This window comes from Xiphias gladius, chromosome 4 (genome assembly GCF_016859285.1).
Source record: "Xiphias gladius isolate SHS-SW01 ecotype Sanya breed wild chromosome 4, ASM1685928v1, whole genome shotgun sequence".
Taxonomy (NCBI): Eukaryota; Metazoa; Chordata; class Actinopteri; order Istiophoriformes; family Xiphiidae; genus Xiphias; species Xiphias gladius.
In genome coordinates, this window is record NC_053403.1 from 20,065,448 (window position 1) to 20,080,454 (window position 15,007).

The window sequence follows — 15,007 nt, forward strand, 5'->3', positions numbered from 1 at the left end:
AAATACATAAAACACATACTACCATACATACTATAAAATAATAAATATAATGATTCTATTCCTTTCATATATACACTCACCAAGCCATTTATTAGGAACACCTGTACACCTGCTTATTCGTGTAATCATCTAATAAACCAATCATGTGGAAGCAGCGCAAAGCATAAAATCATGAAGTTACAGGTCACAAGCTTCAGTTAATGTTTACATCAAACATCACAGTGGGTAAAAATGTGATCTCAGTGACTAACAGTGGCATGATTGTTGGTGCCAGTCAGGTACATGGGCTATAACAGCAGAAGACCATATTGGGTTCCACTCCTGTCAGCCAAGAACAGAAATCTGAGGTTGTGGTGGGCACAGCCTCCCCAAAATTGGACAGTTAGAAACTGGAAAACATACCCTGGTCTGATGAATCTCGAATTCTGCTAGGGCAGGCAGATGGTAGGGTCAGAATTCTACGTCAACAGCATGTATCCACGGACCCAAAATGCCTTGTGTCAACAGTCCAAGCTGGTGGTGGTGTAATGGCTTGGGGTTTTTTTTTAGCCCCTTAATACCAATCAATCATGGTTGGAATGCCACAGCCTACCTGAGTACTGTTTCTGACTATGTGCATCCTTTTATCGCCACAATTTAGCATTTTCTAATGGCTACTTCCAGCATGATAATGAACCATGTCACAAACTAAAAGTTGTCTCAAGGTGGTTTCATGAACATGACGAGTTCAGTGTTCGCAGCTGACAAATCTGCAAAAATGATGTGATGCAATCATGTCAACATGGAGCAGAATCTCAAAGGAATGTTTCCAACCTCTTGTAGAATTCATGCCATCAAGAATTGAGGCTCTTTTGAGAACAAAGGGAGGCTTTACCCAGTATTTGTATGGTGCTCCTAATAAAGTGCTCAGTGAATGTACAATACAGTATGTACAGCACTTCACAGACAACAGCAGTATCTTATACCTTATTTGATTCTTTAGCTATTGTCTTATGCAGACCATCTTCTATATCAGGACCAATATCTTCCTGGGGAAACTTTAGAAAAAAAGACAGTCAATTAGATATATTTTTTTGTGCATTTTTTTTTTTAAAGAGTAATCTCATATGAACATCCTCATAACAATTAAATTAAGTCAAAAATTAAAATCAGTGTTTTACCTACCCTGAGGTGCAACTAAGCCTGAAACCCTGTATAAAAACACTGCAGATGCATATACTCTCACATGTGGAAACTCACTGTGATGCAAATTAACATTTCCTTTGCTGCCATACTGATGAGACAATCTTCTCTTACACTGGTGACTTCGCCATCACCACTTGGCTCATCTGGATCTGCAGGGCAAATGGAAAAAAAGCCAAATCATTGGTAATCCGATACATACTGAACTTAACGTCACACTGCCTTCCAGGCACATTCTTATAGTTCATCATTCTATAGTAAAGTCTAATACCTTTGTAGACATCTGTCAAACAGGCCACCTTTTCAACCTCATTACCCTGAGTAGTAATAAAGACAAATTCACATTTCAGACATGGCCAAGTTAGGAAATTTGATTGTAGAACTCTGTGCATTTAAATCCTTACCATATTCGGAAAGAGAACTGCGTGGATTTGTGGCTCGTGGGTTGCTGTGTCAGCGCCAGCTAGTGGGGCTGCAGATACAACACAGAAAGATACAAAGTCAGTGTGTTGCCTAAAGGCTGCTGAGTACTTCCCTGCTTTGCAAAAACATAGCAGGATAACCAAGAGGCCCCTTTCCCATATTCAAATACTCTTCAGCAGGCTAAGTAATTAATTCAATCATTTATATAGTCTCATAATAATAAAATTATTCCACCTACCTTAGTGCTTTAGACTACATGCTAAACTATTGATTCCAAATATGACTCATTTTTGCATTTCTTCGTGTTAATCTCAACATACAGTATGTACACATAGATGTTAGAGAACATTTCAGAAAGCCTGAAGGGTGTCTGAACAAGTAATTAAAAATACTTGGATGATGGCAACAAACCAGAATATGTATCCTCATGATGAGCCAAGTTCTCCTCTTCAGTCATCAAGTCATTCTAAAAAAGATCAGGTAATCATTCACTGACCTGAGGGCATTGTCTGATGCACAATATGCTGATTTTGTCTTGTAAAACTGTCTTACACAAGTAATCAAATTAGTCATCTGTACGGTAACAAGTCAAGCTGATATTTACCCATCACAAGAAAATTCCTACTTGTAAACCTCCATACACGTACTGTATTTCCATAACATTACCTTGACATTTGTGGCAACAAAAGGCACCTCCATGACACTATCTCCAGCTTCAATTTCCTGCTCTGTGGGAGCATCTGTGAAGACAATCACAATCACACTCCACAATCAAAATACAGGAACACACACATATAGTATTACACTATTCTCTATTGTGACTGCGTACGACTTTTTAATATTGCTTTTTACTTATTGTGTATAAACCAAAGATGCAGTGTAGTTTTCTGGGAGTTTCTTGGAGTTACCTACAGCTCTTTTTTCAGATCATCTCATAGCCTAAGCATACTCTGTTTAATGATACCTTACAATCACTGTATTGCTTTGATACTAAAATACTTAAAAACATGACATTCTGAGCAGCCTTTCTGGACTATTCATAATGGACACAAGAAATAAGGATATCCTCTGGAACTGCAAGTCAGACTGAATCTAAACATCTGTCTATCATGTTGGTGTGTTCAGATTTGAGTTATGACTCCATGGGGGAGTACACATTTTACACAAATTGTGGCAATTGGCACTAAGGATTTTAAAGTACATTAATAGCCTCTATGAGCTGTGTGTCAAAGCCACTGTTGCAACTCCAACTGTTGAACATGTTTATGAGCGAGGCACATCAGCAGTCAGATTATAGAAACAACTAACTTCCTATTGTTTTTAGAACACCAGCATGCACATATCCCTTTCACCTCACGCAGTATGTTGCCTCACATCTTTCCCCATTAACACTCCTACAACTTCTGAAGTGAATTGAAATAGGAACCACTCACCACCCAATTGCTGCACAGGAAGCACAAGGGAGGGCAACAGCAATTCAGTCTGAATCTGTGAGAGGACAAACACACAATTAAAAGGAAGAATAAACAGTTTTGCAAAATGTCTTTTTGACACTGAGCACTGAAAGACTTAATCTCACCAGGTGCTTTGTATGGAGATGAGGTTAAGATGATCACTCTAAAGCTCAGCAAACCACCAGACATATCTGGTTACACACTTCTCCAATTAAGAGGAAAACATACTTTTTCTTGGTTAAATTGTCATTTCAAAGATTTTCATTGTTAGATACACTGTGGAGCGATTCAGACTACTCCATGTACCTGCTCGTATTTAGAAATCATATCAATTGTCTCATGCAGATCGATGCTCTCCATGGGACGAACAGCTTCACATGGAACCTTAGGAAAAAGATAAACACGTTAACCTTTAAAGATATCTACTCATATGCACATAAAACAGCACACTGAAATCACAAAAAAGTCAAAATCTAAACACACAGTATATGCCAAAGTAACTGTAGCACAATTTACCATTTTCACCGCTGTCATACTTGTAAGAGAATTGTCCCTTGAAATGGCAATGTCACTGTCATCTTGGTCATTAGTTGGATCTGGATGTGCAAAGAAAAAAAATCAACAAAAGCTAAATTATTACCGTTACACAATCATTAACCATAACTCGACAGCAGGTTGCAATCAGTTGTGTTAACCAAATATTACAAGAAAATAACATATGAGCAGAATACGAAATTGTTCCAATGTTACATTCCATAATATATGATTTTCATAAACTAAATATAGATGTTTATATGATTGACAAGAAATATGTCATTGTGTACCAATTAAAAACAGAGACAAAAGACGATATTAATGTGTGGCTTACCAGAATAAATCATAGTGTCAAATCTGCTTCCCATGTTGTGGATATTCAACTCTTCAGCTGAAGACTCTAAGTCTATCGTTGGAATCTCTGACTTATTCATGGCCTCCTTAAGGTTCTCATCCAATGGAGAATTTAACTCATCTGGCCTAATTGTGTCCATCACTGAAGCACCCTTCTCTTCAGCGTCTTTAACAGTTTCACCCACATACTTGTCACAGTTTAAGGTCAAAATACCTTGGTCACCTTTGTTACCAAGTGGATGTAACATGATTTCTTCTATGCCACTATCACGTGGCAAAATGTCTTTGAATTTAGTCTGATATATCACCATAGCGGGGGCTTTGTTCACTCCTTCAATGGATGCACTTTTTTGAGTTCGACCAGCCATATTACATTCTGATGATTTCTGATCCCTTTCTTTTTTTGGGGACTCCATAAAAGAGTCCAAACTAATAAAATTTTCAGGGGTTTCACTGGTCTTTGGACTGCTTGCCAGTTTGACATCCCCTGCTCTGTGAGGGTCAACAAGCTTGTCAGTGAACTGCTCTTCACTACGGTCTCTCCGAGGGTGAATGCAAGCAACAGCAGTACCTATTTCTTGGCTTTCAGGATACTCTAGTTGATCCTTGGGTAGTGCAGCCTCTTTCACAGATGAGTCACATTGCATAGGTGGTTTGTATGAAGCGGTCAGTTCACCTGCATCAGGTTTGTTTTCTGTTGTGGAGCTCTTCCACCAGGTTTTCATCGCTTCGTTTATCAACTGGCCAACACATTCCATCTGCACAATGTATTTGATATTTTTTTCATCTCTTGTTACTCTAGTGACAGTCAACTGTAACAACTTGTCAAGTAAAAGTGCGGACAACGCATCAACTGCACCACTGTCCCAAGATCCACATGAAGAAACAAAGCCTTCAAGCTCGCACAAAAATGCTTGTGGAGGAGTTTCCACCAAGTCATGAGGCATTTCCCTCACATCTGTAACACTGACTTGGGACTTGTTTCCATAGTCCACGAACAAAACAGACAACTCGTCTCCATCTTTGTCGATGACCTCTGCACGGTACCAAAGATGATCGTCTGGAAAGAGAACAATGCATGGGCTGCCAGGGGAGAGCGCACCTGGGTCAATGTGTTTGTGATGAGCTGCACTGCCAGCTTCTGAGACACCTTTTGTTATCTTGTCAAGTTTTTCTGAGTCAGCACACTGACCCCAAAAGGAATGAGCATCATTTATAGTTGTAACGTAGATCTGTAACTGCTGTTTCTCTACAAACTCTTGTCGATAGTAATGTAGAGAACAGAAGTTAAGTGGAAGTTTCTTTATGTTCTGGGCAGTTATTTAATTAACTTGTTCAAGTTCCTCTGAGGCAATTTCAAAACCATCAGTTGAACATCTAGTAGGTACTTTACACATGAAATTCATACCACTTTCTTCCAGAGTAACTTCCCACACAGATCCTAACTGCCTGATGAACTTGCACTTGAGCTGTTTGTTTCCATCACCGCCAATGTCTTCTTTGAAAGCTGACAACACTTTTGGATCAAACATTTCCTCTTTTCCGAGAGCTGCAGCATTGCTCAGCATGCAGTGTGTGCTGTACACGGGTAATTGCAAGAAAGACTTGTGGAGTCTACCTATCTTAGATATTGGTGTCACTGCTGTATTTCCAAAATCAACAAACTCAACAAGAGCCATCGTGTGTCCATGGATTTCTTTTACAACCGCTCTGTACCATGAGGAATCATCTGAATACTCTGCTTGAACAAGGTCCCCTGGATGTACATCTTTGATGGCATTGTTTTTTTGGGTTGACTTGGGATCATTGAGCTGTTCAGCAATGGAGAATATTTCATCCTCCTCTCTAACAAGTTGAACGTAAAAGCTCAATGGGCTGTTGCAGTGTGAGACATAAACATCTGCCTCCATACCCGATGTGACAGATTTTGAGGGCAGTTCTGCAAGTGTAGGGAGTTTTCCAATATTGCTTTCCTTTTGAGAATCTGCATTACACTCGATTAGCTGGTTAGCGTCTGTCGGGAGTGAGGTTACTGCAGGTTGAGAACCATTTCCCATATTACTTGAAATCCCTCCACATGACTGTCTTTGGTGAGGAGGTCTATACAGCTGTAACGGAACAGCTTTGACCTTGTGACCATTTTCACCAGCATGGCGCGAAGGCTTCAGTGCAGATTGCAGATTCATGTTGGCAGGTTTGGTCTCATCTCTCATTTGACATGCTGGTTTTGGGGCAGTGAAGCTGCTTTTCTTGATAGTTTGTGTGTGATCTTCTATTTCTGTAGGTTGTTTTGGGGCAGCTTTTGGAGGCTTTTGTGTATGTTTTGATGAGGCCTCATGTGCCTTCTTACACTGGTAGACAATACGCTCTTCTGCGTGCATCTCAATCTGAAACATCTTCTTGATCTTTGAATTAATCTGGGTGTTTCCATTATACAGCTCAACCAGCAATTTCCCATCAGGTTCTCTGGCCACTACTAGTGCTCGGAATTTAGATTCTGTTGCGCTTGTCTCAAACCAGTTGTTCACTTCACTGGGAACATTGGAAGGGACATCAGAGAGACTACACACAACTGCTTGCATAGGCACAGACATGATGTCGTTAGCCTCTCTGGGTACTGGAAGTAAATTAGATTTTTCCACTTCAATAGTGTCACCATAATCCACAAAGTGAACCAGGATGGCTGGCTTTGTGGCCTTGATCTGTCCCCTGTACCAGTGCCCATCAGTGTACTTGGCAAAGCACAAAGTTCCAAAGACTGCTGGGAAATTTACATTCTCTAGCTGATGGCAGAGATTTCTCACTTTGATTGTAAGCTCTTTCATCAAATCAGCATGCCTCTCAAGTTGGCAGTAGAACTGATTGACATTGTTTACACATGTCACTTTGATCTGTTCCTCTGTTCCAGTTTTGACATTGTGCGTTGAGTAGTAGTATGTGTCCAGACGGAAAGTTGGTCCAGAGGCTTTCTGGGGAGGTGCACTTTTGACAAGATTGACCATGCTGGTGCAGACACTCTCAAAGGGAGTTTCTAGATCCACAATGTTGAAAACGATCTTCTGCTCACTGTACATGACAGCATATATGGTGCACTTTAAAATCACAAAGTTGGATGCAGCAGTTTCCACAAAGTTGTAGAACCTTGCTATCGATTCATCATTCCAATCATTCATGGCAGACGACGGGTCAACGGGGTTTAACAGACTGCATCTAAAAGCTTGACCATGCAGAGTGAGGAATTCTGGGCATATCCTCCTCAGGTCATAGAGGGAGACCGTTTCTGTGTGGCCGTAATCAACAAACAACACGTCCACATGAGGCGTTTCATGTTTGTGGATCACAAGGGCCCTGTACCACATTCCATTATCTGGGTGGCGAGTAACACAAGATGTTTCTACCAGAGGCTGAAATTCACTGCCTGCATAATGAGCCTGTATGTCATGCATGAGCAATTTCAAGTACCCTGCATTTTGTACTAGTTGGCACCAGAAGTCATTTGCGCTTTCGATGTAAGACACAGAGACATCAAGGACACTCCCAATGGGAAACATGTGCTCCTTGAATGTAGGAATTCTTTCATTGCTGGCAGTGCCAACACTGTTTTGGGTCTGTAAAGACATTCCATTGTTCCTGTATACACCTGTGACTCTGGTATCTGGATGATGTGTAGGAGACAGAATGGCAGGTTGTATGGTCATTTTGGCTTTGGGTTGTCTCCATGTCTCAGCCCTTTCAGCAAGGTTAGAACTACACATCATTGTACTGAGGTCTCTTTCTCCCTGAGCCCCGGGATCTGTTAGTTGGACGGCATAACCATCATAACATTTTCCTGTCACATATATATTTAGTACTTTATCTGTGACTACTTTGATGAAAAACTCTGAGGCACTTTGATTCCATCTCCCATCTTTCGGTCTGACACCAGCCAGGGTGCATTTCAGTGCAAGCTTTGGTAGCTTTTTGAACTTGTCAGGAAGGATTCTGATGTTAACCCTGTCAACTACTTCAGTGTTTCCATAATCAACAAAGAATACCTTGATTTGTGTCTCACCAACTTCAGACACACTTGCTCTGTAGAAGTAACCATCTTCTGCCTTGGCAGCACAGTAGAGCCCAACAGTTGGATTTCTCGCTACATCTTTATTCTCTGAATCTTTGTAAAAATGATAAATATTATCCATCAGTTCATCCAACTCATTTGCATAGTTTTGTGTTTGGATCCAAAACTCTGATGGGTTGGATACATGCTGAACAACTGCAACATGTGAGGAATTCAGGGAAAGATCTTCCGCTGCTAACTTCTCTATTACTCCTTTCCCTTCTTTTTCCTCTCCAGTCTCTCCAGGAGGTAACATCTTTCTTTCATTTCTTTCTTGCTGGGCTGCATGCTGGCGGCTGAATGCAGTGCTACAGATAGCATAATCTCCAAGTGTTTTCTCAAACTCCAGCAAACAGCTCTCCTTGGAACCAAACAAGTTGTTAATGTTTGTGTTTTCATCCCCATAGAGCGTGACATAGTGAACACCCTCAGAGACGCTCTGGTACTCAAATTTGGCAATCAATGTCTTGCACAGAAGAAGGTTCCTGAGAAAGTCAATCTGTCTGGTTGTCCATCCAACCCCTTTGTCAATGATTCCATCGAGGGAACAGGTGTAAGTCACAACAGGCATCCTGAAGAATTCTGCAGCCAGTGGTCTTACATTTTCCGCTTGAACAAACTGTTTTGTTCCATAGTCAATGTTCAACACTTCCACCATTCTGTTGCCTGGGAATACCTGTTGTAGAACAGAGCGGTACCATCTGCCATCACTTCCTCTTGCAGCACATGGAAAACCAATCATCTCTGGACCTACAATGAAATTGGTTATTCTGCCCTCGCAGCACTGTGTGATTTGTTCTGCGAGTTTCTTCAGCTCTTGCGAGAAGACCTTCAACTGGCAAAAAATCCGCTGTGGATTTGTGACTTCTGAGATTATGACAGTCTCCACAGTTCCTGCTGGCAGCTCGGGGTACATGAAGAGCTCTTGTTTGTGCAGTCGCTTACTTTCTCCAATGGAGATCTGTTGAGTCTCTGGTGACACTTGAGCTGCATTATGGGACTGTAGTGACATGAGTACAAAGTCCTGGAACATGTCTGGAGACAGCTTCTTGGCAAATCCCATCTCATACATTTGTTTGGATATGCAAGCAATGTGCAGGAGAAATGCTCTCTGGGGCACCAGGACATCTTGCACTTTTGCCTTCACAGACCTCCCAGAGAGAGATTTCAGAAAGTCGAGAGCCACTGGAGACCATCTTCTCTCAGGCGAGAGTGGTAACACATTAGCTAGCACACAAAATTCCACTTCAGGTGGCAGGTGGAAGAGCTCCTTCTTACCCCATGCCAGCTTATTTGTGGTGGTGGCAGACGTCATCCCTTTGTCAATGAGGAACACACTGTATTTTGAGCCATTTCTTGAGACTATGCAGGACCTGTGCCAAGTACTATCTATCTGAACCAAGCACTGGTCACCAGGAATTCCTTCAAACTCTTGAAATGTGGTTCCAGGAGGCTGAATGTCCTTAGCCAGGCACTCATAATCTACTGTCCTCTCCTGGCTAAATTTTCCCCAAAATTCCACGAGTACACAAAGTGGATGCAAGTTGACCCTGGTTATGAGAATTGTTACATCTGATCCTTGTGTAGGGAGTCCTAGGATTGAAGACATTTTGGCAGTTTCATGAATTCCAACTCCCCATTAGTTGTCACCTCTTGTCAACACTGCCATGTAAGCACTGGATGTTATCTGGAAAACATACAAACACACCACATAAACACAAAACATACATTAAAACACAATAGTCCATTCCAATTTACCTCTGGTCTTTAGTGAGACATTACTAACGTAACACAGACTAAGCCACAAATTAAAATAATATTGATTATAGATTTATCAAACCAGTAATAAAATCCTTACTTGTTTTTTAATCACTTAAAAATGCCAACAATTTTCAAAACTTATTGACATCTTTCAAACATGTTTATATACATTTTGTACTGTGTTTCTCATAAGTTACGGTAACCGCTTAATGATGTTTTTTTTTACTAAACACAAATTAGTCAGCACTATAGTATAAATCACAGTCATGTGAATATGGCTGTACAACAGTGCACTATTTTGTGGTCTAGCTCATGTCATGCTCAAAATCTTTCAACATCATCAGTTACTTCAGGCATATCTTCATTTTCAAAGTCAACACTGCTATCACGAGAACTCCCCTATATCAAACAAAAACTGCTTTGTAGATAACCTGACACACTTACACCATTATGTTACTGTGATAGTAGACAAATGTTTTTCTGACAGTAGGCTGACATAGACCAACTACTTCTTCCTTTATCCTTATCCAGTAACATAAAATGAACCATACAGGAAATCAACACACTGACTGCCATTACCTGCTACCCGCACACTGTGAGAAACGACAGCACTCTTACATACATGAAGTCTCTAAAGACCATACTGTATAACATTATAAAGAATTTGAGAGATTAACAGAGATTTATTAAAAACAAGTGGTATGAAGAATGGAGGAGAAAACATAAGCACACAACATACACACACAAACAAAAAACATACATCAAACACAACATTGCCACTCACTACTAGAATTTTATTACCAATTAGATGAGTATCTGCTAAATAAATCATTTGGTCAATAAAATTTACAATTACAATTTTTTAAACCCAAAGTGATTACATGCAATTGTTTGTTTTGTCTGATCGAAATTCCAAAACCAAAAGATAGTTTACAATCACATAAGACAAAGAAAAAAAGCAAATCCTCGCACTGAGAAGCTGAAACAAGGAAATGTAGGTATTTTACCTTGAAAATTGACTTTAAACTATTAACTGATAATCAAAAAGTAAGCTTCTGATTATCATATTGTTATTATTATATTATTTTCTGTCTATCTACTAATTGATTAATCAACTAATCTTTCAGCTCTAAATAGCCTTTTTTCAGAGACATATTTAAATGCTCAGCGCAGTTTAGACCACATCTTGTTTCCTTTAATTATCTTTCAGTGCAATTCTAGGGGGAATAGGGGAAGATGGCTATAACAAAAACTGGATAAAAAATTTTGATGGGTTGTCTGCTGAAAGCATCAGAATAGTGTAAATCCATGTAAACCCACAGAAATTAACTGCTGTTTAAAAGATTCCTTTCTTAAAGACTCAGGGGTTAAAATTATTATTTACTTCTATGTATATTGTTTTTGTTATTTATTTTTTTTGGCTGGGAAAATTTTAAACTTTTGTTCTTCTTAGCATATTTTAAGATGCATAACAAATATGAACTACACAGTTACACTCATCTATATTATCTGAACGCAGCACTTTAAATGTTAGAGATTGTGAGTGAACTATTCTCCAGTCATGAGGTTATTCATAAAAATTCCTGTGAATGAATGTAAGACAAGAAATGTCTGCAAACAATCTCATTAATAAGTTTATATTGCTACAGTTACCTAAGGGTGCATCATCACTGAACCGATTTGCACCAAATTTGCTGGAGGGATGGGGCATGGGCCAGAGAAGAGCCAATTTAAATTTGGGGCAGATCCGGATCATTTACTATGAATTTGATTTTGTTTTTTTTTGTTTTTTTTTTCCTCTTAGGTCTGGTGTATGTTGTTTGACATTGACCATGGTGTAGGTATGCGCTCTATTGAGTGCCATTGTATTTCACACTTAATTCACTACAAGAGAATGGGTTGTGTCTTTTAACTAATTTAAGGTCATATTCAGATGTAAATTAGCAACTGCCGTTGAAGCTAGCTTCTTTCGGCACCCCACCCATTTGGATCAAATAATGAAACGGCAGGCTACAGCTGCTACTGTACCTGTGGGCAGTTTTGCATGATGATTGACTCACAGTTCAGATTTAAACATATTTAGCAGTAATTTAAGAGGAAATGGCAAACAACTCACCCTTTTTATTCCTGACGATCCTGGCGAGTCTTTCTAAACTCACGATGACAGTGGTAACTTTAAAGGTTTGCCAAATCAACGTCAGTCCAGCAAACCCACACACAGTTGCGGTAACTATATTCCATCCGCCTAAATTTTTCACATTTAGCTAGCTAATTTTAGTCCAATTCCAGTGTTTTTCTACTGGTGTTCACTGATGCGCCCGATAATCCGTTTAAGTACTTCCGAAAATTAAAAAAAAAAAAAAAAAATTACAGCAAACCGACAATAGTAACGGTCAGTTAGTGGCTAACCTTAACTAGCCCAAAGTCAGATGCGTGCTGTAACCTTTGAACGTTCTTTCCCCTTTTTTCCCCCTTCCCGAACCAGAACTAGCATTGTTGTACCCTGACACAAGTAAATGCACAAATTAAACTCAATTTAACGTTATTTTTTTCTCATAGTATACTACGTTCAGTCAACACTGCTTTGCAAAAATGCACAAAAAATTTGAAAAAAAAAAAAAAAAAAATATATATATATATATATATACATTTAAAAAAACAATCGTTTTATTCATAGAAATATCACAAAAAGAAACAACAGATGCATTTAAGTATCCGCGGACTGCAATTAGTAAGTGAAACTTAATAATGACAGAAATTAAATCCCCAAATTTCCCAAGTCCAAGCTGACTAATAAAACATTTCATATCAATAAAGCCTGAATCTGATCCTGATGATGCAGATCCAAACTTTTAGCAGTTTTGCAGTTAAAAGTCCCTGTACATATTTATCATACTTTTATTTATCACTGTGAGATTAAAGCTGCTTAACACCACACCAGATAGGAGATATTCGGTTTGACTCGTCATCATCTTCTTTCACAGTGCAGCTAATGACTGTCCATCAAGACTTTGCTGCTGTGGCCTTAAGACAAATTGACATGGGCTGGAAATTGTCATTCAGAGTAGCAAATACATGGTGCAGTCAGTTTCATTGTATAAGTTACATTTTTTAATTTTTCCTTTTAATGTACGGATCAGGAAAATATTTGAACACATCACAAAATGGAGGACACACATGATGCAGTATGTAATGAATAATCAGAATATAAAATGTGTGTTGGCTGATATATTGCGTCTTTTTCTGTGTGGCACACACACTTGCACAGAGATTTTGTATATTTCTGTGGTGAACAGACAAATGAGTCCTATAACTCGCACATATATGTAAGCACTAGAGAATGCCAAGTATTAAAACGTCTTCCTCTGATCAGTGTAACTCTTTCATGCCTTGAAATGAATTAATGTTTAATGAATTGCTCAAATATGTTTTGGTTCAAAGACATACTTTTGAAGTGGATATGAGGAAAGAGTTGCTTAAGGAGTTATTTCACCAGCACCTTCCCCTACACAGACAGCATGAAAGTAAAGGAAACTATATATACTAGAAACATCACTAAAAGTATGTACCTATAATCATTTGTTGAGTCATGCATGATTTGTAGACAAGAGCAGCATGATTTAGTGTCACCATAGAACATTTTGTTGCGTTAAATTTTAATTTAACACAGATTATTTCTTTTGCTTAAACGATACACAGTTTGTCTTCTTTCTTGCATAATATACCGACAGAAGTACAGCTAACATTGATCATTTCATCATTTGCTTGAGACTTGCCACACAGACTGTTCTACAATTTTGTCCCCAGCAACAAGAACCAGCATAATGGTCATTTTTAACTGTTACCTATACCACTGAGGGAGTACTAAAATATTTTTAAAAATTCATCTGTGTTCATATCTCATGTTGCCAAAATTGCAGTCTCCAAAGGATTTGATGTACTATAGGCATTTGGAGAATTAGAGAGCCCTTGCCTAAAAACTTTGTTTGATTAAAGTTTAGCAGAGGGAAGACAGTCATGGTATAATTTCTCTCTACAGACAGTGCTAACAAAGGATAAAGAGCTTGGCAGTGGACAAATGGAGAAGCCACATGATTACCAGGGTCAGCCTTGGTCAGGAAGCAGTCAACCAAATGGAATGGGTGAAGGTGAAAAAAAATATACTCTTCTTGCAGAGATGGAAAGCAACAAAATACATTTAATTCAGTAATTTAATTTTGCACAATTTAATTTTGTGCATTACTAAACCTCAATTTTGAGATTGTTTATATTCATGAAACTCCACCGCATTTTCAGTAGCACCAGTTACTGGGATAGATTGCTGGTCCGGACAGTCATGGTTTAACACACATGCTCAAATGGCTCAATGGAATTGACAGACTTTATTACAGACTGGGCCAATGGATCAGTGGAAATATCCAGAGACAACATATCCATATACTTTATATAAAATTTATATATTATTTGATTGTATAACCAAAATTAATAAAAGCATCGAGTAATTGCCTATTAATAGTGGCTATTATAGAGGCTAGACTAATGAACATTATGTTTATATTCATATGTAATGCATTTACCAAATTAAACTACAGTGTTTAGTAATACACACTAAGTGTTTTAATGTGGCTTTTTCATCCACACCTCTTCCTGGAACAAGATGTTTACCAAATTTACCCAAAATCTGCAGGTACTAAAGATGGATATGAAGTTGACTATTTATGCATTAAAACTCCATCAGATATATTTTTAAAACTCAAGAAAATTTGTCCTTGCAATGGGACAATCAACATACAACTCTGCAGCTATTTGCGATTCAGTACAAGTAAAGTGAAAGAAGGAAAATGGTGACATGACAGAAAGACGGTCTAATAGCTGAATGAATATTGGACTAACAATCATGGTCAAATAATTTCGTGCAAATATTAATAATAAGATGAATCAGTAACCACTGAGTACTGTCCCATGTTTTACAATGATTTGGGAAGGGACCATCGAGAGATGGCTCAAAACATGGTAAAAAATATAAACCCTGATCGAGCCAAAATTTCCTTCCTGAATTACATCACTGGGGAGCCACTGAACAATAATGAACTAAGACTGTAGTTACCTCTGCCAAGGAGGTTATGTTTTCAACTATGTCTGTCTGTTGGTTTGTTTGTTGGTTTATTTGTCAGCAGGATTACGCAAAAAGTACTGAACC

The 15,007-nt window shown here is 38.8% G+C and overlaps 1 protein-coding gene across 1 annotated transcript in view; it reads right to left on the bottom strand.

Moving 5' to 3' along the window:
- tdrd6 (tudor domain containing 6) overlaps positions 1–9,655 on the bottom strand; it is a 10,865-nt gene extending 1,210 nt beyond the window's left edge. The window contains 9 exon segments of the mRNA XM_040126016.1: positions 966–1,037; positions 1,240–1,334; positions 1,454–1,499; positions 1,587–1,654; positions 2,017–2,071; positions 2,272–2,345; positions 3,039–3,093; positions 3,576–3,655; positions 3,928–9,655. Coding sequence (XP_039981950.1) covers positions 966–1,037; positions 1,240–1,334; positions 1,454–1,499; positions 1,587–1,654; positions 2,017–2,071; positions 2,272–2,345; positions 3,039–3,093; positions 3,576–3,655; positions 3,928–9,655 — 6,273 coding nt within the window.
- Positions 9,656–15,007: the final 5,352 nt, after the last annotated feature.